Source organism: Telopea speciosissima, chromosome 7 (genome assembly GCF_018873765.1).
Source record: "Telopea speciosissima isolate NSW1024214 ecotype Mountain lineage chromosome 7, Tspe_v1, whole genome shotgun sequence".
NCBI classification, from domain to species: domain Eukaryota; kingdom Viridiplantae; phylum Streptophyta; class Magnoliopsida; order Proteales; family Proteaceae; genus Telopea; species Telopea speciosissima.
Window position 1 is genome coordinate 58,780,613 of NC_057922.1, and position 25,431 is coordinate 58,806,043.

The 25,431-nt window shown below is 40.8% G+C and overlaps 1 protein-coding gene across 3 annotated transcripts in view; it reads right to left on the reverse strand.

The window, feature by feature from the left end:
- Nucleotides 1-576: 576 nt before the first annotated feature.
- Nucleotides 577-25,431, reverse strand: part of LOC122669028 (transcription initiation factor TFIID subunit 4b-like) — a 43,690-nt gene continuing 18,835 nt past the window's right edge. The window contains exons 3-14 of one of the 3 annotated variants that reach the window (XM_043865642.1): nucleotides 23,758-24,308; nucleotides 23,554-23,649; nucleotides 22,454-23,443; nucleotides 20,734-20,864; nucleotides 20,511-20,598; nucleotides 20,248-20,383; nucleotides 20,094-20,149; nucleotides 19,964-20,020; nucleotides 19,721-19,864; nucleotides 2,208-2,273; nucleotides 1,609-1,870; nucleotides 577-1,034 (exon numbers count right to left, since the gene is read on the reverse strand). In XM_043865642.1, the coding sequence (XP_043721577.1) occupies nucleotides 853-1,034; nucleotides 1,609-1,870; nucleotides 2,208-2,273; nucleotides 19,721-19,864; nucleotides 19,964-20,020; nucleotides 20,094-20,149; nucleotides 20,248-20,383; nucleotides 20,511-20,598; nucleotides 20,734-20,864; nucleotides 22,454-23,443; nucleotides 23,554-23,649; nucleotides 23,758-24,308 (2,759 nt within the window). In that variant the 3' untranslated portion in view covers nucleotides 577-852. Of the gene's footprint in view, nucleotides 1,035-1,608; nucleotides 1,871-2,207; nucleotides 2,274-19,720; nucleotides 19,865-19,963; nucleotides 20,021-20,093; nucleotides 20,150-20,247; nucleotides 20,384-20,510; nucleotides 20,599-20,733; nucleotides 20,865-22,453; nucleotides 23,480-23,553; nucleotides 23,650-23,757; nucleotides 24,309-25,431 lie in introns of all 3 variants that reach the window. The other 2 variants (XM_043865643.1, XM_043865641.1) reach the window with 2 other exon arrangements.

Consider the following 25,431-nt stretch of genomic DNA (forward strand, 5'->3'; position numbering starts at 1 on the left):
CAACTATGAAGCTAATGGTGCAGCTCATATACTTGCTGGGTACGCAATGGGGTCTCATATAAAAGAAGATTGGCCTTCTGTGTGGCCTAAGTTTAAAACTTTCTTAGCTTTTGATATGTGACACTCTCTTGATTATGAGTAATGAAAGTAGTTATACACTCAAAAAAGAAGTCATAAATCAATTTGATATACCATATCAATCATATGGCTCACTATGTATATATCTTTCTACACTCCGCCCCGCCATGCCATACTTTACGGTTAATGTTCATCAAATAGTACCTAATAAAATACAATATTGACATGTGTGAGAAGACAGTGTAGCAAACCCATGAAACGTTAATGAAATCCCAATTTTGAAGTTGAATTAGCACAATCATATTCCTGTAAAAGAAATACTGGAACTAGCATTCATGCACTCAACGTATCTTTCCTCCTCCACAGAAATGAACTTCCACCACTCTCTCATCTAATAAAAAGCTGCCTGTTGAAAACTCAATGTAGTAAAGAAATAATCATATAAACATTCTTTTACAATCCTTATGATGCAATCAATTTTTTTTTTTTAAAAAAAAAGATCTACACTCCATGAGAAGACTACTTGCCTGCCTTTGTAATCAGAATGAGGGCAACCCTAGGGTTTTATGTTGCCATGATTCCAAATAGAGGCGGGTGAACAGTGAATACAGAGAGTAGTCTCCTTAGAATTGCTACATATAGCACATAATGCTCCACACAAACAAATGTCAATAAAAGAACAAAGAATAGCCTAAAGTTGTACCTTAGACTCTCCCAGATTCATGATGTTTGTCCTGACAAAATGCTGACATTAGATCCTTATTGCCCCACATTTCACCTTCGATCATTTGCCGCAGCATCAGCATGAATTTTCTCATACAAACGATACATTAAAGTTGACTTTGACATCTGGGGCTCCCTCTCCAGGACTGCAATTACATCCTTGACAGAAATGGTCCGTGCAACCTTTGACTGTGGCACAACAGCAGAGTTCCTGCCAAATTTCCTTGCAGGCCCTGCCAAAAACCAATAAATATATCACAACTTTACAATGAGGCATCAATTGCAGATATAGAGTTCTATCTAGGACATTTCCTCGACAGATACTAGGTTAGATATTTATTTTAGTTATATTGCTTGTTTCTCAGACCAATTAGATGATTCAACTAATCTATAACTCCATAGCAACACAAAAGAATTTTAGACAAATACTTTACTAATTGGTCGAATTATGGCACAAGAGGTCCATTTAGAACATGCAAAGCACTCCCTGCCTTTGTAAGGTGTATGAATCATATGGCTTTCTTGAAGCTCTTCTTTAAGAGTATCTATTTCCATCATCTTTGAAATCTATAACTGAAGACTCAGTAACCTACCTGATCTTAGCTGAATTAGTTAGTAATGCTCTGATTTTCTAAATTTGGGCATTGAACCCATACTGCAAACGGATAGCACTCTGTATAACAGCTGTGAGCCTCACGTTCAGTCTCACCTTTAAAACTATAACAAATCCCTAAAATATTCTCCCCATCTAATGACGTGTCTCTCAAAAAATTTAAATTTTGACCAATGATGCTTAATCATACTTACCAGATGCCGCAGCAGCAGAAAGGCCTCTGTTTTCTACTTCTTGATTGTCCATAGTGGTTCTTCCCATGGTTGACAGGGCCTTGCGGCTCAGCTCTCTACCAGGCTGAACACTATTTGATCCATCACCTCCTCCTTCACGCTTCTGTCGGGCTTGCTCTACCATGAGTTGCCATTTTGATAGCATATCATCCCCTCCAACTGCTGCTCGGGCAGCAACATTTGCTGCAGTTGTTCGCATTTTATCGTCTTCCTCTTTGTTTGCCTGCACAGGTAGGTGAAATGGTGTGAAGTAGCCTCTTTAGCATGGGAGGTTGTATGGGATGCGCAGAGGGGTCCTTAAGAACATTTATATGATGGAATCAGATGCATGGCACACCAGTGCATCTGTGCCTAACCACTGAATTGCAGAATCAACATTAGAGATCAGTTTGGAGTGTTTCAGATCTCCTGTCCACTCACTTCCAGGCGGAACAGACCAAGATTGATGAGTTAGTAAGCCATGTGTACAGGATGCCTATGAGGATGATGGGCCATAAGATAGTCATGTATCTTCTCTCATTTTAAGAAAAGATAATGGATTATTGGATTCTATTGAATACCTTGAGTGTCTTTGTACGAGCTTCATCCTTGTCCTTGTCACCATCAACACCAGTGTTTCCCTCTGCCTACATCCAAATTCAGAGTGAGAATATATGCCACCTTCACTAACATTTCTAACAAGTTCACAAGTCAGAAACCATTAGGCAGAAGTGAATAACAATATCATTTATTGATTTAAAAAACCTGATGAAAAGTTGCAGCAACTAGCAGTAAATGCAAAACAAATACTTGTAACTGTTACTTAGGTTTTTTTTTTCCCTTTTTAGTTTTCGGGGGGATGGGGGAGAGAGTAAGAAACTACCATTACCCATAATTCACTTTAACTTAGTTCCACATTTCTTCCCACATACAAAGAACCTAATTATTCTCTCACTGTACCATTACAATTGCTAGTTATGCTTCAATTGGGATTCTATGCTCTTCGCTTCTTTCATGCTTTTTGTTTGACCTTGCTCTATGTCTAGGGTTTTCTTCGTACACCACTTTGAAGGTCCACAAACTTTCTTAGAACAAGGGGAAACATGACCTAGAAGTAGGGGTGTAAATGGATAACCGAAAATCCGAATTCGATTCGCATTCATACCCATTTAGGGCTATCCGTATTCGAAAGTTACTATCCGTATCCGTTTGGAAACTATCCGTATCCGTCCGATAACTAATCAGATACGGATTCAGATAGTTCCCCATTTCCGTAGGATATCCGATCCGTTTAACTTTCCATTTACAACTTTACTTTTTTTCACTTTTAATAAAGGCAACAATGCTATCACGTGGGCTAGTAGGAAACATTGAGGTAAAGTTATTAAAATAAATTAAAAAGGCAATGAATAGAGGCGCAAAGAAGTTTCTAGGAAATTGGTATACTTGTCTATTGTCCCTTCCATTAATATCCTTTGCTTATTTCAATGCTGGAGGACTATTCGTTTTTCTTGAAGCTTCAACTTCAAGGGTTTCTAGGAAATTGGTATCCTTGTCTATTGTCCCTTCCATTGATGCCTATTCTACACATTGTTTGAATGATATGAGACATAATTGGCAAGTAAAACAAGTAAATTATGCACATAATATTGAATAATTATTCAAGAAATAGTTAAAGACTTAAAGTTTCTACTATAAACCACTAGATACAATGAAGTGTTCACAATGCATATGACATGGACACCCAACCTAAGTACAATGAATAATACATAAGTCATAGACACCTTACTACCCCAGTCTTCCACATCTTAACTCCCAACTCCTAAGTCCCAACAATACAATACTATGACTCTATGAGTACTGAGGAGGTCGAGATCCTCGAAATATTCGAGATTTCACTGAGATTTTTCCAAGATTCTCGAAATATTCGAAATCTCGGTCGAGTTTTTCGAGATTTGACATTTTGTTGTTTCGTATCATATCTCGTCTCTACTAGCTCAAGTTTACCAAGATTTCCGAGATCTCGGCGAGATTTTGATGAGACAAGAGGTACCAGTCAAGTTTGAAAAACTAAAAAAATAAAGGACTTTGTTAGTGCTCGTGGCAGTGTTGTCATTGTTGGCAACAAGGTTTGGCAGCGGTGGTCATCAGCATATGGTTGTGGGAATAGTATCCAAAGGTTTGGGCTTGCGTTTTCTTACTTCTTTCTTATCGGTCCAGAGGGTATTTATTGGAAAGTATATATATTCACTTAGAATGACCAAAAACGCACTTTTGGAGCCCTAGAGAAGAAGGAAATCGAGGAGAAGTCGTCTTCTACTATTCTAACGTGGTTCGAGAGTAGAGGCGCGAAGGAAATCATCTGAAAACCTCGATTTGGTGTTGGCGATGGATTCGAGTACTTTTTCATTCTATTGAAGATCTCACAGCATTCGTTTGGAGTTGGAGGTTTGCCTTTTAGGAGGTAAACGTGATCACAAACCATTACTTCTCTGTTCTAGGTTTAATACTTGTTTTTGAATGTATTGGGTAGAACCTAGAGTGTGATCTGTTTTGGGTTGGGTTTGTGATTGAATCTGTTTATTGGGTTGATTTATTGTAAGGCTGAGGCCATTATTGTATTGGGATTGAGGTCCTTGCCCTCACTGAGGTGAGAGGTTAAAGTAGGGTAAGGGGTATCTTGGCCGTAGGGGCGGCTTATTGTATTTGAGTTGAGCATTGGGCATATACGAAACCCCGAGGGGTATTGCTCCGTGGACGTAGCCTTCACATACTGTAAGGTGAACCACGTATATCTTGTCTCGTTGCCTGCTGTTTTTTGTTGGAGACTAATCCCTGTTTTGCAGAGTGAGTTTACAGTCTTGGTAAACCTGGCCACATTCTGGTGGTGCGAGGTGGGACGGTAAGCAACCGTGTTGTTTACAGAAAACGTCAAAAAGGGGAAGCTGATTCAACCCCCCTCTCAGTTTGATCCGGTGTTCACAGACTTAACCTTAGCTTTCATGATCTTAAGTCTTAAGAATTATATAATATATGGGGTTAGGATGTGGATTTATTCTGGTTCCAACAGTTCCTAGTTGCTCTATCGGTTATGGAACCGTTAGGAGACCAATAACTTAGTCGGTAGATCCAGAACTAGACCAATAACTTATCGGTAGATCCAAAACTGGCCCAATAAGCGATTGGGTGGGTCGGTTCCGATTTTTGCGGTCCGGTTCCCGTTTCCGGTGCCCAATTGACACCTTAGTAAAAACAGGTCGAAGCTACCTAAAATGGTCCAAACTAGGCTGGTCAAAATTGGTCGAGACTTGTTATTTTTCGGTCAAACTACCAAAATGTGGAAATAAGGTCGAAACCAGGTTGAAATCTGACTTGTTCCAATTTCCGTCTCGGTTTCTTTAGAAACCGAAACCAAGTTCTTAAACCATGATGGAGAGGTTGTGGTTGTGGACCTAATGGTTGTGGTACTAGTGGGCAGAAAACTGACAGGTCTTCTCGATATTGTATCTGCTGCTTTCGATTACTAAATTATGTGTAGAATAGGGCCTATTAGTACTAGGGTTTGCCTACCAACCTAGGGTCCAAAGTCAAACTCCTATTTGGACTTTGATTTTGAAAAATCTGATAGTACCATTGTATTTAAATGGCCCAATATAGGTTGTGTACCAAGTTTCATGACCAAACTAGGTCAAAAACCCACCGTAACAAAAAAAAAGTGCATCAACTCGCCGAGATCTCGGACCAACTCAGTTTTTGGCCTGAGCGAAAACAAGTCTGAAACTGAGTTCTCGAACCATGATGTATTCACACTAGCAAGTGGACCCATTTCATGGAAGGCATTGCTTCAAACAATTGAAGACACATAATTATTGCATAATTTAGCGTTGTTTTGCTTTGGAGGCGCACGTTAGCGGGTTATTTTGCTCTTGGGGTTTAGGTCATGGCGATTCCTCCTCGAGAAGAACGCCCCCCTGATCCTTGCATAGGTGTTGCTGTTGGTGGGGTCACGCCTGCGTCTTTTGCTGCTGTGGTGTCTAGGTCGCTGGTCCTGCCATCTGTTGAAGTGGAGGTCAAGAAACCTTCTTCGTTTTTTGGAGAGCCTGCGGCCTTTTTCTCCAGGGAGGAGGTGGAGTTGTCTGAAAGGGCTTTCTCTTCTGCGTTGATTGCAAAGTGCAGTTATGGAAGGCCTTCTCATTTCCTGATCAAAGAGTTTCTCCAGAAATCCTTGTTCCTTCAAGGGGATGTTGTTGTTTCGACGCTGGATCCGAGACATGTACTTCTTCGTTTTTCTCTTCCGGCGGATTTTGTCAAGGTCTGGATGAAGGAACAGATTCAGATTCAAGGGTTCCTCTTGCGTTTCATGAAGTGGACTCCAGAGTTCATATCGGGATGGGAATCCCCCTTTGCGCCAGTTTGGATTTCCTTGCCAGGGCTACCTGTTAATTTCTATCAAGGAAATTTTTTGGTGTCTATTGTTGGAATGATTGGTAGGGTTCTAAAGGTTGATGGTGCTACAGCCAATTGCACTCGCAGGCTCATGTTTGCGTGGAGGTTGATTTGAGAGCCTCGCTACCGTCGAAAGTTTGGATTGGTTGTGATGCGGATGGGTTTCACCAGAAAGTTGTTTATGAGCGATGGCCTTTGTATTGTACACTTTGCTCGAAGATCGGGCACCTGAAAGAATCCTATCGAAAATTTTTAAGGAGAAAAGAAGTCGTTGATCTCCTAGAGGCTGCCGGTTTGACTAGTTCCAAAGGCAACATCTCAATAGGCGTTGTGGCAGCAGGCGCAAGTGGTGGCGACAGGAACAGAGATGGCATGTTCATTCCTAGGGGAGAGGGATCCTCGCGAGGTGGCCCTATGGTTCATGGAGGTATGTCTGGACAGGGGATTTCGGCTGCTGGCCAGGTTTTGTCTAGAACGAGCTTCTCTGGTTGTTGGCTAGGGCCCAAGCGGTGGTTTTGCCGAGGGGGTTTCAGCTGCTGGCAGTCGGGGGAATGACGTTGTGGAGGGGAGTAAGGTTCCATTGGAGAAGGTTGGTGTGGACATCACTTATCTTCCCTTGGAAGAGGGGGAGCTCCCTTGCGTGGAGCTTGATGGCTTAGATTCTGAGAAGGCAAGGGACATCGGGGGGAGGTCTTTAACACTGGATACGCCTGAGCTCGAGGCTGGAGTCAATTGGTGAGGAAGATAATGAAGTTGGCTTGGTTGAAGCTTGCTCGCAGTTTGTAGGAGGGTCTTCCTCACCATTTTTTGAAGACAAGGCTGGGCCCCATGGGGTTAGGGATGATTGGCATGTGTCATGTACGGTTGTTACGCAGTTGGACCGTAAGGCTCTGCTAGAAAGTTTTAAGGTGTTTAACGCTTCAATTGAGGAACGGATTCGCAGAACTTTTGAAAGGCTGAGAGAGGACAATAGTAACGTTGAGCCAGCTGACCCACGTGTGGCCAAAAAGCTGTCCTCTCGATCAGCAGTTTTCAGTGCTGCCCATGTGTATAAGAGAAAGAAAATTAAAAAGGTTAAGCGTGTGTGTTCTGCTAGGGAGGGTTCCTTGTGGCGTGTTACGAGATCTATGGGATCGGTGGACCCTACTCCTACTGGTGCCAAATGAGTTGTTTGTTTTGGAATGCTCGGGGTATTGGGAATAAGCTTACTTCTAGGCGATTGAAAACTTTAGTAAACTTACATAAAATTGACTTGGTTGCTATTGCTGAACCAAAAGCGCAAGTCTCTAAGGCGTGCATGGTGATGAGAAGGGTTGTATGGATTCGGTGTTTTCTTTAGAGAGAATTTGGGTATTTTGGAGGGCTTCGTGGCAGGTTAAAGTGGTAGAGGAGCACCGTCAGTTTGTTACGCTGGAATGTTTGGATGCCAATGTGGTTTCTTTTTATATCACTTTTGTTCATGGGTTTTGCTCGGTGATGGAGAGGAGGGAGTTGTGGGAGAGATTAGAGCACTTCTCCAGGTCCACCTCACTTCCCTGGTCTGGGGGGGGGGACTTTAATGCTGTGGTGTCACCCTTGGAAAAAGTTGGTGGCAGGCCTGCTTGTTCGATGTCCTTGGATGAGTTTGGGAACTTTGTGAGCAGTGCAAGCCTCTTTGATGCAGGTTATGCTGGGAACATTTTTACTTGGTCGAATAATCAGTCTGGTGCAGGAAAGGTCATGGCCAGGTTGGATCGGTTTCTATTGAATGCTGCCTGGGTTGCTACTTTTCCCAGGTGTGACATGTGAGGTAACCCATTTTAATAGAACTTGCTCTGATCATGCTCCTATTTGGCTCTCTTTTTCTGTTGCTTGTAATCACTCCTTTTCAGCCTTTAAGTTCCAGCTAATGTGGTTGTTGCACACTTGCACCCGGGCTTTCCCGACTTTGTTAAGAGCCAATGGGAGAAGCCTGTTTTCGGTTCATCTCTCTTTGTGTCCATGAAACTTAAATGGCTCTTCAGTGCTCTTCGAAAGTGGAATAAGGAGGTTTTTGGCAATATACATCAGAAGGTAAGAGTTGTTGAGGATTCGGTTAACAGGGCAGAGGCGGCCTTTGACCAATGTGCCAATGTTGGGTCTGTGGAGGCCCTTGAGGAGGCCAAGAAAAATCTGCAAGGGGTGTTGCTGTAGGAGGAGATTTTCTGGAGGCAAAAATCCAGAGTGACTTGGGTAAAGGAGGGGGATCGGAATACGAAGTTTTTTCACTCCATAGTTAATGTCAAAAGAAGAAAGGGCGGTGTTCATAAAATTAAAGGAGGGGATGGTTCGTGGATTACTGACAATGAGGGGGTGCAGGTTGAGGCGGTGCGTCACTTCTCGGAAATTTTTGCCTCCCAGGGGTGTGTGGTAGATGAAGAGCTGCTGTCTTTGATTCCCAAGGTGGTGACTGAAGCTGAAAATTCTTCTCTTCTGTTGCTCCCCACTTTGAAGGAGGTGAAGGGGGCAGTTTTCTCTCTTTCAGTCGACAATGCTCCAGACCCAGATGGTTTTTCTGAGCACTTTTACACGGCTTGCTAGGAAATTGTTTGCAATGATGTCTGGGCTGCTATCAAGGATTTCTTTGAGGGTGGTGTTCTTCCTAGAAGCTTCACTTCTGCCAATCTGGTGCTTATTCCTAAAAAGGACAACCCTGAGGTAATGACTGATTTTCGGCCTATTAGCCTATGCAATTTTTCTTATAAAATTATTGCCAAAATCATTGTCTCTAGGCTGGCAGGGCTGCTCCCCTGCTTAGTAGCGGAAGAGCAAGGTGCTTTTGTGCAGGGCAGGTGTATACATGATAATATTTCCATTGTCCAAGAAGTTGCTCAGGACTTAACCATAAGGCTAGGGGGGCATTGTGATTCTCAAACTGGATATGGCAAAGGCTTATGACCGTCTTGAATGGAAATTTCTTTGGTTGGTCCTCTCAAAATTTGGCTTTCCCAATGCCTGGATCAACTTAATCAGGAAGACTATGGAGAATTGTTGGTTTTCTATGGTTTTGGGGGGCAGCCAATCGGGTTTCTTCAAGTCTACTAGGGGAGTGAGGCAAGGGGATCCTTTATCTCCTGCCCTCTTTATATTGGCGGAGGAGGTCCTTAGTAGAGGCATCAAAAGCTTGTTTGTAGAGGGGCATGCATCCTTTTTTAAGCTCCCGAGAGGGTGCCCTGGGATCTCTCATTGCTTATTCGCAGATGACACCATTATCTTCACCAAGGGTCTAAAGAGCTCTCTAAAGCAAATAATGGGTTTTATTACCAGATATGAAGGCTTTTCGGGACAATTGGTCAACAGGCAAAAAAGTTGTTTTGTGTTAGGAGACAAGGTCTCGAGGGCTAGAGCTCGTATGGTGGAGTCGGTTACTGGGTTTACTAGGAAGGCTCTCTCGATAATCTATTTGGGGGCCCCACTCCATTCTAGAAGACTCAAAATTTGTTTCTTTGATGGTCTTGTTGAAAAAATAAGAAACAAGGTGGCAGGTTGGAAGGGAGGCTCTAATCTTCGGGGGGGGGGGGGAGGGGGCGTGTAACGCTCTTAAAACACGTTATCTCTTCTATTCCCATACATGTTCGCTCTTATCTTGGGGAGGGGGGGTGTAACGCTCTTAAAACATGTTCTCTCTTCTATTCCCATACATGTTCTCGCCACTCTGGATCCGCCTAAGGCGGTCATTCGTAGGCTATATGGAATTTTTGCAGATTTTCTTTGGGGTAATTTGGAATGGGGCAAACACAGGCACTGGGTGAGTTGGCGGAAGGTCTGCAAGCCACTTGAAGAAGGGGGATTGGGGGTTAGCCACTTGAAGAAGGGGGATTGGGGGTTAGGCTCTTAGGCTAAAAGGCCTTTGAAGAGTTCTTTCTGACCATTCACTATGGAGTGATTTTTACAGAGCAAAGTTCTTTAGAAATTCTCATGTTGCCTTGGCTGGTTCACATGGGATTGGTTCAAAGTCTTGGAGAAATATTTTGGAGTATAAGGAATTCTTGTTGGATAGGTCAAGATGGTTAATTGGCTCTGGCAATATTTCTTTTTGGCTTGATAATTGGGCTGGGGCTGGCCCTCCGATTGACCATGTTGACAACGGGCTTCAGGTTGATATGGTGGCGTTTGTCAAAGGATGCACTGGAGGAAGACGGCACTTAGAGGCAAGGCATCTTGAGTCTCATTGACTCAGCTGAGATAAGAAGTCGCATATCTCTTGTTAATTTTTCTCTTGCAGATAGAGATGATGTTTTAGTTTGGACCCCCACTAGTGATGGGTTGTTTCACAACTAAATCGGCTTGGAATGAAGTGCGGTGTGTGTTGCCTGGGGTTTCCTATGTGAAATGGATATGGAATCAATCCTTGCCCTTGAAGGTGGCCTTTTTTACTTGGCAGCTCTTTAATGGAAAGATCCCCAGAGATGAGTCTTTGATGTCAGTTGGTATTCCCCTGGCCTCCAAATGCAGCTGTTGCAGGAATCCAAGGAGGAAGACAACTGATCATTGCCTGGTTTCTGGTGACAAGGCCTCCAAGGTTTGGGGTTATTTTTCACGTATCTTTGACATTGCTGTTCTTCCCTCACAAGATACCAAAAGTCAGGTTTCTCTTTGGCAAGAAGCGGCAAGTTGCAAATGTCTAAGTGCCTATATTACTGGGATCTTGCCTTCTCTGATCGTTTGGGAACTTTGGAAAGAAAGAAACAATAGAAGACACAGGGAAAGCGTGCGCGCTGCTGGCTCAATAGTTGAGTGCATTAAAGCCTAGGTGAAAGACCTTCCGCTTCCCCCTAAGGTTGGGCGCTTGGGGTCCTCTAGAGATGGGCTAATTCTGCAGTGTTTCGGCCTTTCGGCGCCCTCCCCTAGGCTGAAACGCCCTCTCCCAGTTTATTGGTGTCCGCCTTTCACTTCGGTGAAGCTTAATGTGGATGGTGCTTGTAGAGGTAATCCTCGTAGTGGAGGGGGTGGAGGGGTCATTAGGGGACTCGAATGGTGTTGTCCTGGCAGCTTTTTCTAACTTCTATTGTGTTTGCACTAACTCGATTGCCGAATTAAGAGCTTTAAGGGATGGTTTGTTTCTGTGCAAGGAGTTAGGTTTTTTTGATTTGGTGTAAACTCAGACTCCACTTCCACTGTCAGAATGATTAACCTCAGGAGATGCAACTTGTGGAAGGGTTGGTATTGGTTTCAAGAGGTCTTAGCTTTAGTTTCTGCAATCCAGTCTAATTTGACCTTTGCTTATAGAGAAAGGAACAGGGCGGCTAATTGGTTAGCTAACCTTGCTTGTGACACTGGGTCCTCTATCAATTTCCACCAGGGCAATCTACCACCGGGAGTTTTACAGGTTATTCTAAGGGAGGACAAGGCTGGACTGCCTGTTCTTAGAAAGTAGTGCTTGTAGTTTCTTCCAGGCTGTATGGGGCTGGGAAGGTATTTGTTTGAGTGTTTTTTTGAGAGCTTGTTCAGCTTCTTGGGTCGGGGTAAGGTGGAATGTCCCCCCCCCCCTTGTATTCTTTTACCATTTTGGATTATTAATAAAACTCTAGGGGTTGGCCCGGGTCCCAGGTATTATTCAGGTCATAAAAAAAAAGTAGTGCTTCAACCAACACTGTCATTATCCATGACAGAGGCAAAGGACATGGCTGTGGTTGAGAAAGCCTTCCAACAATCCCAGATTGCGTAAATCGGATTTATATTGAAGGAGTTATGTACTAGTCAAACTTATTTTGGTGTGCTCGAATGCTGTCAGAATCGCTCTGAATGAAATAATTCTTTTGGGCATCAAAACAAATGAATATTTTACCTCACTTTTTTGTTTTAGCAATGTTTTACCATATTAAGATTTATAAAATTTTTAGATTTGAGAAAAACCCCAGCATTAGAAAGTAAAAAATTGCACCTATCGTCGAAAATCCAGTTTTTGTTCTTGAACTGGGGGGGTTGACTTTTTTTCCTTTTGGAATTTGATTTTTTTAACTAATTTTATTGGATTCAAATAGGGGGTGTTTGCTTATTTATGAATGGTCTTAGGCATTTAGGCATAAATAAGTGTTTGTCCTAGTTTCTGGCATAAATAAGTGTTTGTATACCAAGGTTTGCATCGATAGGTGTTGTCGAGATCTGGCACTCATATAAAGGAGTTTGGGTAGAGATCTCGCTCAAGTTGGGGTAAAATATCATATCAACCTCCACCTCGTCTTGAGGTCATGAAAAAGCGAGACTTTCGTCGAGATCTCGTGAGTTTTAGTTCTATGACCATAAGGTATTTTGCACATTTGTTGGAGGTAATTTAGTCACCTGGAGAAGAAAGAAATAGACAACTATGGCTAAGTTTAGTGTTGAGACTGAGTATTGAGCTATGGCTCATTCTGCAGCTGAATTGATGTGGTTGAGATCATTATTCCAAGAGTTGGGTTTTCTGGTTACTTCGCCTATGAAGATGTTTTGTGATAACCAAGTTGCTATCTACATTACCAGTAATCTGGTGTTTCATAAGAGAACCAAGCACATTGAAGCCGACTGTCATTTTGTAAGGAATTTCGTAATAAACAAGCTGATTGTTACACCATTTGTTTCTTTTGCTAATCAACTTGGTGATGTCTTTACCAAGCCTCTGTTTGGTCCTGCCTTCCGGAAGATTTATTCCAAGCTGGGCATGAGTGACTTGTATGTATTCTCCAACTTGAGGGGGAATGTTATGTGTACCAATATGGTACAAGTTCTATGTACCACGACATGGGAGAATTTTTCATCGTGGAGATAAGTCTTAGTGTGGAGTTTTATTCTTATAATGTTTTGTTTCCTTTTCTAGATAGACTACGTTGCTTACTTTGCTTACTTTCCTAGGCAGATACTTTCCTTTTTAGATTAAGAAACTATTTTGTCTTGGCGCAATGGTTAAGTTGTGCTATTGCAACCTGTTGGTTGTGGGTTCAAAACTTGGAAACAGCCTCCCTTGCGAACCAGGGGGTAAGGTTGCATACATTTGCCCCTCCCAGACCCTGCAGTAGTGGGAGTCTCATGCACTAGGTAGCTTTTTTTTTCTATGACAAGGACTGAAGGAGTCCTTTCTACTTTGTAATTCCGGTTTATATATGTCAACGTGGGAGGGAGACTGAAATCTATAGACAGATTGCAGGTTGATGGCATTGATAATGAAACATCTTCCATCCAGATGGACCTTGATGAGTCAGAATCATCTTGCAGCCTACCAAAACAGCAGAAACCAGTAGGTGAATTCTACAACATTGCAAAAGGGAGAGAAAAACGTACTCACAAGCCCTTGTTAGATACGGTTTTGAGGACATGGTATCCTTTCTCTTACAGTTGGATCTAGTTACCCCTCTTCTTTTCAAGATGCTCTAAGTGATGTGCAAAACGATAAAGTGATGACAGCCATGATGGAGGAGATGGAGTCTCTGAAAAAGAACAAAAGTGGGGAGCTAGTCAAGAAGCCAAAGGGAAGAAAGGTGATTTGGGTGCAAGTGGATCTTTCCTAAGAAAGAGGCAACCTCAAAAAAGGAATGTGAAATATTCAAGGGTAGGTAATGTAGTCCTAGATAGGTAGGAGACCTACTAGGAGCCAGACAAACCAGGACCTGTTGAGCTGCTGGTTCGATGGGGGCAGAATTGGAGTTTTAGGTCAAATATAGGGTTAGTGTTAGGGTAATGGGGATGAGTCTTATATGGTAAAGCTAGGTAGGTTTAGGGGAGTCTAATGAACTAGGTTTTATTGGTTTTGGATGATTAGAAGTAATTTAGATGTAATTGGGCTAGGGCTACGTTTAGAGTTTTGGGAAATAGGGAAGTGATGGAGTCTAGGGTTTAGAGGTGGAGTTAGGGCAAGGGCTTTAGATCGAGTATGGGTAGGGTGGAGGGGAATATATGCTGAAAGTTACAGCTAAACCAAATGATTAAATATGGAGTTATGGAGGCTTCCTAGTAGAAGTAGGAGAGAGGGGTAAAACTGTAATTTCAGACAATCGGCTGGGTGGGTGGTGCTGAAATTTGAATAGAGTCTCTCTTAGGGTTTGAGGAGGCAGCAACTTGAAGACTAGAAGTAGGTCCTCCCGATCTACAAGATGCAATGAGTCGATTGGAGGTCCACCAATTCCTTATAACAGATCCTCCCGGTACTACCAGACGCAAGGAGTCAACTGGAGATCCACCAGCCCCTTTACCTTGATATAACTCACAAGGCAACACTCAACAAAGCAGAGCAGTAGCTATGGCAGCAAACAAAAGCTTTTCTCATTAATCAAATTCGTGTTCAATGCTTCGCCCCCTTACAACCTTATATAAAAGACTCAAAATTAGACTCCACTAAAAAGGAAAGGCCTAACCCATTCCTTAACCTACTAGGTAACTTAAACTGACTAAGAAACTGAAATAGACTCAAAATAGAGTCCTAATCCAGCCCATCTAAACAACTAAAAGAAAAACTAATAAAATCACTTAAATTGAACCACTGGTTCAAACCAGCTTTGGACCGGTTCAATTTAAAACATTAAAAACATGAAAATAAACTAAGTATAGGGCTAATCCCGTATGCAACTCATGTCCCCATATTTTAAGCCCATAAAAGTGGCCTATTACATGGAAAACCCATGGGATCAAAGGCCCAACATGTATATAACCCAACCCTAGACTTATTCTTAATAAAAGAAGCCCAGTTTGGTGATAAATCTACATCACTAGGCTCGTAGCCAAGGGCTACCACACTCAGAAGGAGGAAGTGGGCAACAATGAAATATTTTCTTTGATTGTCAAGCACACTTTAATACGGGTACTACTTGTTTTAGTAACCATGTCTGATTTAGAGCTAAAACAGCTTTATGTGAAGACATCGTTTCTTTATGGTGATTTGGAGGAACAGATCTTTATGGACTATGGAGCAAACTGAAGGTTTTAAAGTGTAGGGAAAGAAGATCATGTTTGCATGCTTAAGGGATCACTCTATGGTCTTAAACAATCTCCTAGGCAGTGGTATAAGCGTTTGGACTCTTTCATGGTGCGGATCAAAAATTCAAGATGCAAGTATGATTAATGTTTATACTTCATAGTGCTTGATGATAATTCCTTTATTTTCTTGATGCTTTATGTTGTGACATGCTCATTACCACTAAGAATACACATGACATTATCTCTTTGAAGTCCATGTTGAGCTCTGTGTTTGAAATGAGGGATCTAGGTGTTTCTAAAAGGATCCTTGGTATGGAGATCCTTAGAGATAAAAATGCAAGCAAACTCTAGATAACTCAACAGAGGTATGCTGAAAAGGTGTTGGAACATTTCAACATGAAAAAGGCTAGGTCAGTTAGCACTCCATTGGCTAGCCACTTCAAGTTATCTGAAATGCAATGTCCAACTATAGATGAGGAGATAGAGATGATGTCTTGGGTACCCCATGCTAGTGCAGTCGGGAGCCTAATGCACGCTATGGTTTGTAGCAGACCGGACTTATCTCAAGCTTTCAGCTTCATTAATCGATACATGAATAATCCTGGCAAGGAGTATTGGAACTCAATTAAGTGGATCTTTAGATATCTGAGCAAGGCAATAAATCTTAGAATTATGTTTAGCAGAAAGAGAAGTTCCATAGAATTAGTTGGATATGTTGATTCCGGACTATGCTAGTGATTTGGACAAATGGAGGTCTACTACAATGTATGTATTCCATGGAACAAGAACTCGCCGAGATCTCGGTAATATATCGCTTTTTAAACAACCAAGAATAAATTAGAGGCAAAATAGAAGGAATGCATTGTCTCGGCCGAGATCTCGATCGACGGAAATTGAACCAAACCTTTATATAAAATGGACTTAAACTCAACCAAGACCAGTCAAGATCTCGATTGCTCTCGGTCATCTCGCTGGTTTCGGCAGAGAAGCTCTAGAAAACACCAAAAACTTGGTTTTGATCCCATTTTTCGACAAAAAAAATCGCCGGATTGCACAGAGATACTTCAACAAACATCGAACTTGCAAGATCTACAACAAAGGCTTAACTTAATTCGGTGGAGTCAACCGAGGTCTCGAGGTTTTGATCTAGCACGGCACTTGTTTGCATGATAGAATTGGAAATTTGGAATGATGTATTAGTATTTAGTATTGGAATAATGTATTAGTATTTGATGTATAACTGTATAAGTGAGAAGTGATTCAAGTGAGATCGAAGGAGTTGATCGGGGTCTATATCAAGATTGATGTGTTTTACATTTTTACATTTCTAATGCTTATTTAAGTTGTTTTACAATAATTGTATGCTCTGATTGCTTTCTATTACTAAATTGTGTAGAATAGGGCCTATTAGTACCAGGGTTTGCCTACCAACCTAGGGTCAAAAGTCAAACTTCTAATTGGACTTTGATTTTGACAAAATTTGATAGAGCCATTGTGTTTAAATGGCCCAAAATAGGTTGTGTACCAAGTTTCATGACCAAACTAGGTCAAAAACCCACCGTAACATAAAAAAAGTGCATCAACTCGCCGAGATCTCGGTCCAAATCAGTTTTTGACCTGAGCGAAAACAGGTTCGAAACCGAGTTCTCGAACCATGATGTATTCACACTAGCAAGTGGACCCATTTCATGGAAGGCAGTACTTCAACCAACAGTTTCTTTATCCATGACAGAGGCAGAGTACATGGCAGTAGTTGAGGCTGCCAAGGAGGCAACTTGGTTGACTGATCTGGTTTGTGAATTGGGATTGGAGCAAGAAGGTACAGTGTTGCATTGTGATAGTCAGAGTGCCATATATCTTGCAAAGAATCAAGAGTTTTATGCAAGGGCAAAGCACATTGATGTGAGGTTTCAGAAGACTAAATGCACCCATCAATGTCTGGGATGAGGTTATATACTTTACTGAGGTACGGAGATAAAGACATCTACAGGGTATCTTCATGGTGGCTCTATAGAATTCAAGCCAAAGTGGAGATTGTTGAGGATTGATGTCTTGTATTCTGAGGAAATGGATCATCTATTTATGGACACTCTTGTGGACATAGATTGTGGAATTGTTTTTTAAAAAGGCTCACATGGGAGCGTTTGAGGGTTGTGGGGAAAAAAAAATCTTTGTAAGAGGGACAGAGGTGTGAAGCATAGAGCTCACTTTTGTAACCCTATTTCCCCATTGCTAGTGAAGGTATTATAATCGGGCAGTGAACATAGGCATCTTTCCGTACCACATACATCTTTGTGTTGTGGCGGTTTTTTTTTTTTTGGATGCATAAAAAATTCATTACCAAAGGAAAGAAAAAGGGGGGGTGGGAGAGGAAACAAACAAGCACGACCCAAATACAAAGCCTTACCAAAAAAGGCCAGGATAAGCAAAAGAGGAGAAGACCCCAACAAAATCAGCGAACTAAAGAAAAGAGGAAAAATGCATGGTCTTCAGAAGACAACCAAAGCCAACCTCGATTTGTTGTTTCTTCTTTGTGTTTCTTTTCTTTCTTGCTTGGTGGTTATGTTTTCAGTTTCACAGAGACCCACTCGCAAGTTCATGAATATAAATAAATGGGAATGGTTGAAGAAAAATGCATCCAACAGTCCAACTCCGAGGAGACCACCACACAAGACTTAGCATCAGTATGTATCAGCACAACTAATATCTTGAAGATCCAGTGATTTAGCAGACTCCTTAGCAAGGGCATGATGCAAATAAGTCACTTAGAGGGCTTATTTTATTGGAATAAACCTTGGGTTGGGTTATGTATGTGTTGGCTAGGTTCTCTTTGTAATGAGCCACTTTAATGGGCCTAAAATATGGGTAGAAAGTAGAAAAATGGGATTTACTTCATTAGTTTAGTTAGAGTCCTGTTTTGAATCTGTTTCTTTCATTATTTTAGTTTTCTAGTCAGTTTATGTTACCTTATTGGTTGAGGATTGGGTTAGGCCTTTCCTTTTTAGTTTTTGAATTTTTTTAAGTCTTCTATATAAGTTTACAAGGGGCTAATGCCATTGGCCGTAGGTGAGAGAGACTACCCCATCTTCTTCCCTTCTTCATTTCTTTTTTTTTATTCTTTAATGTTATTGTTCTGAAATTTCCTGCAAATCTGAGAACCGATTGAAGTATTTACTGTTGCTGGACCTGAAGTTTGTGAATGTCTTGTGGACTTGATGTGGATCAAAATATGAAGAAGAAGAGGCCAAAACACTGTTCACGTTACTGTTCATGTGAACAGTGTCACATCCCCTATATTGCCTTGGTGTGAATGCTTTTTAGAAGATTTTGTGGGCCCTTGAAGTGGAAAAAGATCCTATCCTAATGCTGCCAAATTTAGTTTCTATTTTCAGTTTTAGGAAGTTTATTTTATTTCATTTAGTAGTTTCAAATTCTAGTTAGGTTCTATTTCCTACTTTCTATTTTCAGTTAGTTTCTATTTTAGGAAGTTCCTATTTTTCTACCTTCTATTTTGTAAGCTAGCCTACTTCATTACATAGGCAGCCTTTTTTGTAATAGTCAGACAATGAATTATTGAATGAAGATTTGAGGCATCCTTGCACTCAGTTATGGGAGTAAATCCTTGTTTCAACAGCTGGGATAGCTGTGGGTGAGAGACCCAGGGCTGAGAAAGCCCATCCCCTACCCCCTTCTTCTTCTATTTTCTCTTCTCCTCCCTTCCCTACTCAATCTACACTGCTGTGCTGCTGTTTCTCTGTGAGCAATGCTAGTGTTGAAAGGACCATTCGAAGGCTGCAAACATCCCCAACTCTCTAAGACTGCTGCTGCTGTTACTTCCATTCGATTGAGGCTGTTACTGCTCCTGTAAGTTGTTTTGCAGCTGCAACATCCGAGTTTAATATCTTCACAACCCTTCGTCAAAAGCAGCTGGTTTTGGAGCATAGGACCACACCACCAACCACTACACTCGATCCCAGGTATGGTGTTCTAAATTCCACTGGTTTGGGAGATCTGTCCTATTCTATTTTGGGATCTTCTTCATATCCCCCTTGTTAGCCATCAGAATTGGCTAAAATTTGGAGTGAAGCTTCTCTTCAACATCATCTCCATTCGATCTGAATTTGGAGGCATTCTACAGGCTGGTTTGGTTTGAAAATCCTAACCTTCTAATTCTGTCCTAGTTGCTATTTTGATTTTTGTGGGTTATTTGGGACTAGGTAATCTAGTCTTACATTAGGACTGGTTATCACTTGTGACTGGTCTACATTAGAGACAGGGTGCGGGGAAAGTTGATGTACATAAGGACATATAGTATAGAGTGTGGTGAAGATTTGAAAGTAACTTCCTTTTTATTGATTATGCAATTGATAAAAATGATCCATTAGATACACTTCTCTTGGTTATCGAGTATTAACCAAATAAAATCTTATACATTATCTATCAAAAAAATTTAAAACAAAGGGTTCGGTCTTTTAGCAATCTATAGTTCAACCCCCCCCCCCCCCCTTCCCACCTTTATCACCAAAATAACCGCCTTTAAGTGACAAGCTACTACTAACAATTGCACCTCCATAGAAGATAACAAAAATGGAAAAAGTAATAATGATTGATTTCTGGAACATTACCAAGGCAAATATATATATATATATATATATATATATGTTGTCTTATGTTTAGAGAACCATAAGTTTATGAATAAACAAAATGTAATGCGTTTTTGTAGAATGATAGGGTCATTACTCACTTCATTAAGTTTCCTTTGCTTTTCAGCTTCTTCAGCCAGTTTTTTCTCCCACTCCTCTCTGGCTTTTCGGTTCATCATTAAAATTTGCCGCCGAACATCAGAGGTAATAATAGTATGATGTCTTGGCTTTTCGAGATCAACCCTCTAGAAAATTTTCATTCAAAATCAGGAAGAGAGAGGTGAGAGATAGAAATGAACACAATCAACTCAACTTAGTGGGAAGATGAATACAAAAATACTAGCCTGTTTTGATAGTCTGATCATATTACTTATCAAACCGCGCATTCTCTCCTCTACACACTGCAGATTCAGCTACATAAGAATACGGCTAACTATATGACCAAAATGGACAATCTGTATGTTAGCATCTCACCAATGACAGGCAACGCTCCACGTCATTACTTACACTCTTTATGCCACTTTTGGACACTGTCACCAACACCAAATTCAATCACAAAAGAATTCTAATCTGTAGAAAATAAGTATGAAAATATCACAAAGTAGTAGTAAGGACGAGAATTTTTAACTGATTTGTGCTAATTTTTTTTGAAGGGGTATTTTCTGCAGTATCAGTCTTTCTTCTTCTTCTTGCACAACCCTCCGAGTAGCTTCTGAAGCCCGACTTTCCTCTTTAGGTGCAGATAATAGCTGCTCTTCCTCTTCCTGCTCCAAAAAAACAACCACAGCATTGTGATCACAAATTTAAACTTTCAGAGAAGCCCCTTTAGCTAGCTAATAATTTCTCAACTAACACGGAGTTCATGAAGGAGAAGCAAATAAAATATCATACCCTCAAATTAACTCCACTGACAGCAGTAACATCATTGAGTTGTTCAATGCTTTGATCCAGAAAAGCCCCAGACACCTTTTGTTTTTTACTGTTTGGTAACACAAGAAATATTTTCACAAAATTACATAAATAAAAACTTAAGGCCTTTAAATGAGGATCAAGATCAAGCTTGCCTGGACTGTTAGCATCATTAAGTTGAAACAAGAATTAAAATACAATTTACCTTGACAAAGGGGATGGAGTGCCAGCTGCTTCAACTGGTCTCTTTTGGCTGATAGAAGGCTTCTTTGGAGGTGTCTTCAAATTAGTTCCAGACCCAACTGAGATGGTTGCAGATGGGATTTGAGGGCGCATCTGGCATTACATAGGAATGAAAAAGGAAGAGGAAATCATATTACAAAATCAGGGTCAACACTTGCATGGAAGATGAAAAATTATAAGCACAGTCACATTGCATATGAGGTTCGCAGCATCTACAAAACAACAAAGAAAGTTAATCTAACATGTGAAGAAAGTGAAATGGACAGGGCATGTTTTAAGAACCGATGTAACAAGTGTTAAAAGTATGTACCGTGGGGACATAGAGTTGTAACTTGATAGGGGGGAATCTTCCCTCTATCGAGATTTAGTGTTAGGTGTCCTATTGTATTTAGGATAGTCATTAGTTGCTATTGAGTTATTACATACTTCTAATTTTGATTCCAATTACAAATAGGAGTCTGTCCTTGTAATCCCTATTAATATAAATAAAGGCTTTTATTTTTGTGTGCGTGTGGTGGGGGGGGGGGGGGGGAACTGCCCATCATCGATTCTTCTTCTCTAGGCAGTCCCCCTTTCCACCATTCTCTTCTCTTCTCTTCTCATCTAATCACTGGTTCTCAAGTTCTTAAATTGTCACATGGTATCAAAGCGATGAAGAAGAACGATGTCCTGAACCAAGATAGTTTCAGTCTGTAATTATCTATCGTGGGTTGTGGCTTTATTTATAAACTTGTAAATACACTGGCAATCTGAATAGGAAACTAAACCTAGTCTAAACAGGAAACTTACTTAAACTAGGAAACTGACTACTAACTCCTCCTAACTCTACTAACAATTAAAGACACAAAGCCATAAGGGAACTCACAATAGGGACACACCCCCTATCATAATACATATCTTAACAACAAGGGAACTGGAGCAACTTCATTTACCCAAGTGTTTCCTCCTATGATCTATACTACCTATAACTACAATAGTCCTACAGTCCAATTTTGAATAGAATTAAGTATTAATCTACAAATTGGATATGAATTAAGAGAAAAAATTTCATAATGCTACAGACATGTATCATTTTTTCTACCCATCATGATTAGTTCTAACATCCAAGGCATAAATGCAATTGCACGGCAAATTCTACACATGCTAAGGTGAAAATAATCTCATTTTGCTTCTATCAATGAACGAACATATATACATACATGCCATACGAACTGATAAGCATCTTACCACAAAAAAGAAACTGATAAGCTTTACATGAAAAGTTTGGAAAAGAAAATCACAAGCTTAAATCAACCATTTCATACTTGAATTGTTTTTAGTTTACCTACGTTTAAATGCTCTTTAACAGGCTTCTCAGATGAAACCCATAACGACATCTTTGCTTTCAGATTGCATATTCCAAGCTTTTCTAGTTTTTATGGTTATAAGCATCTAAAACAAGATACAATCCAGAGCTATTAGCAAGCAAGTTTCTTAGTCTTTATCTCCCTTCGGTTAAAAAAGTGGTCCAAGTAAAGTAAGATCTTTATTTGGATTTCAGGATGAAGGCTTGAGATTTCAGACATGTCTAATCAATAGATTCTAAGACGTTGTCAAAAGAAAATAAAGGGGAAAAATCATTATGTCAAGATCCACACATCAGATAAGAGCAAAAAATTTGTGGTTACAAAAGCAAGGCATACCGGCGGAGTAGCATCCATTGGTGTTGCTATGGAACCCGAAGCTGAATTTGAAAGCACTGCATTTGTAGATGTTGAGAAAGGAATTCTAGCCCCCTGCTTTTCTGTGGTTTCCTCTTGGTCAACCTGTACAGGAACTAAAGAAGATGAACCTTGGGAAGCTGACAATTGGGGCATTTGCTGCTGCTCAGCAGTCTGATCAACTAATTCCTGCTTCACATAAGCCATTGATGACAAAGCACCACCTTTTTGCTCTTCACTCACTGATGATTGCCACTGAGCTGGATTTTGTTGCATTGTTGAATGGCTTGTCGAGTGAGTTCCACCTTGCAATCTCTTGGGCTCAGTAAGAGAGTTTTGCATCTCATATTTAGGCATAATCATCATGTTCATGGGCTGGGTTGCCCCTCCTAACTGATTTGAAACCATGCCTTGATGAAGCGGAACTTGCCTCATTTGTGAATCTTGAGTTTGTGATTTAAGAGAAGTTGTTGCACCACTGATAGATGGCCCTGAATATGCATGAGTAGAATGATAATTGCCCACCATGGTCCCATACATTGGGAAAGATGTGTGTGGAAGGGGCAATTGCTGCTGCTGCTTGTTAATCCCTTGGATTTGAATGGAGGAGAGCCCCTTTTCCTGATTGACCAAGCTCATGCTGGCAGAAGATGTTTGGCTCAAATGCATTCCTGGTGAATCTGACTGATGTTCCGTCTCTCTGGACTTCTGAGAGCTGCTTTCTGTGGTAGGAAAGCTTGAATCATTTTTTCCTTGAGTTGTTGAAGTTGGAATCTGAGATAGGTCAGTGGAAGACTTTTGTCCCTTCTGATGAAGTTGAGTAAATGATTGTGGATCACTGAACTGTTGTGCATTTGTCATTTTGGGTTGTTGCAGCTGCTGCTGCTGTTGCTGTGGATGCTGTTGCTGTGGAGGCTGATGCTGGTGCTGCAAAGAAGCTTGAGACTGTAACTGAAACTGATGGGGTCCTGTCTGTGAGTTACGGGCAGACTGAGCTTTGGCTAGTTCCTGAAATTTCGTATATGGTTAGTTATAGAAAATGCTAAACTTAGAAAACTAAATTAGAGCCATTAACCACTTGCCTGCATCTGGACTTTTGCTACAGCCTGTTTGACCATATGATCCCCTACAATAGTTCTCAGAGCCCGGACAAAGCCCTCTTTGTTGATTTCATTTTTCTAGGAATAAAGTGATGGAAGTGAACATTCAGGATAAGAAATAATAGAACCAAATTATTCCAAACAAGCAATGACGAATAGTTGATCAAATGTACGCCAAATACCCACCCTCAATTTAGTAAAAAGTGTCTGAAGCTGCATAGCTCGGTCTTCATCAAGGTGCGGCATTATATTTGGGATCAACAAAGCAAATGGTACTTGTTTACCACGAAAATTTGGGTTATTTGCAATGTCTGCAGAAAGTGTAATTTGATTGTTCATCTTTTGTAATTTTGGGTATTGATTTTGGCTGTTTACCAGCGGCACTCTCTCCTTTTCGGGCAAGTGACCAGGACTTTGTTCACAAATTTGGGCTCCATTTTTCTGAGACATCTGGAGGGAGTTTTGCTCCACCTGCTGCTGTTGCTGATCATCATTTGATTGTTTCTGTTGCATAGGGAGTTCACTGTGTTCTTGTGAGCTAACAATTTGCTGCTGCTGATTCTCAGCACCAGATCCAGACTGCATCAGCACTGTTTCAGTTGAATGCTGGACTTGTGACTGCATATTGTTTGGTTCTTCTTGATGAGTTTGGGAGGTGACATTTTCTTCTTGATTGGAATTATGCCATTGGGGAACCAGCTGATTGGATGCAGGATTGCCAGCATGGGACAAGATCGCTGCTTTTTCAGGTTATGCATATTATGAAAAATGCACCAGCACCAAGTTATTCTTGTGAAAAATCTATATCACAATCATATTAGAACAACATAATAAGAACCATAAATTAAAAGATGTTTAGTCAAAAAGTTTTATATTCGTATAGGATTTTTGCTTTATTTTATAGGAGAGATGGCAAAATATTAGTGCATTTTGATTGCAAACCTTAGTTAACATTACTGTTCACAAGAATCCAATCTTGGTAAGATGATAAATGTAATCTGGAATAACACCTTCCAACAAAGGTAAATGAATAACAAAAAGTTGACTCGTGATTAACCTACTCTCATATCTCAGGACTCCAACTCAAGAGTCAAGATGATGTAGAGACGCTGTTTTCTTATGCATAGATGTCGACCGTGCCACTTTCAATAGATCTCCAATCAACCAAACTGTCTCCCAAAGATGGTTTTGTATCTTTCTCAACAACCTACCTCTCATGATGTGAAGACTGAAGATATCTGTTTCACATGCCCAACTCTCTGATGAAACATACAAATGAAAGAGGTAGTGGATGATAAGTTCCCCATAATGCATGAGGCATTGGAAGTTGACTCGTGATTAACCTACTCTTGGGCTAGTATGATATTTTAGGATTTTTATTTATTTCTATTTAAGGATTAACATGCAATCATTTATTTTGATAGTAGGAGATAGCTATTAGGATTTATTTTCCTAATTAAATTGAGTTTCCAAATTAGAGTAGGTTTCCTTTTCATGTTGGATTTTTTTTATTTAAGTACATGTAACCGTGCAATTAGAACTCAGATTGAATAGAATTGAATATCGAAAGTTGAAATTGATAGTTTGCTCAAGAAAGTGATTGTGCGTGTGCACTCTTCTTCCCCCCTTCACCCCCCACCCTTCTTTTTCTTCTTATGGGATTTCCCTTCTCCCCTGCAACTCTGATATTCCCTTTTTTCCAACTGCCCCCCCACCCCCCACACCAATTTGGTATCAGAGCCGAAGGATCCATCTCCTTCCCTAACAATGTCTCTTATCCCATTCTCCTTCCATAAATTCTTTTTCTCGATTGTTGTCTACCATCACACCAGTACCCCATCTCCTTCCCATCTTCCGCAG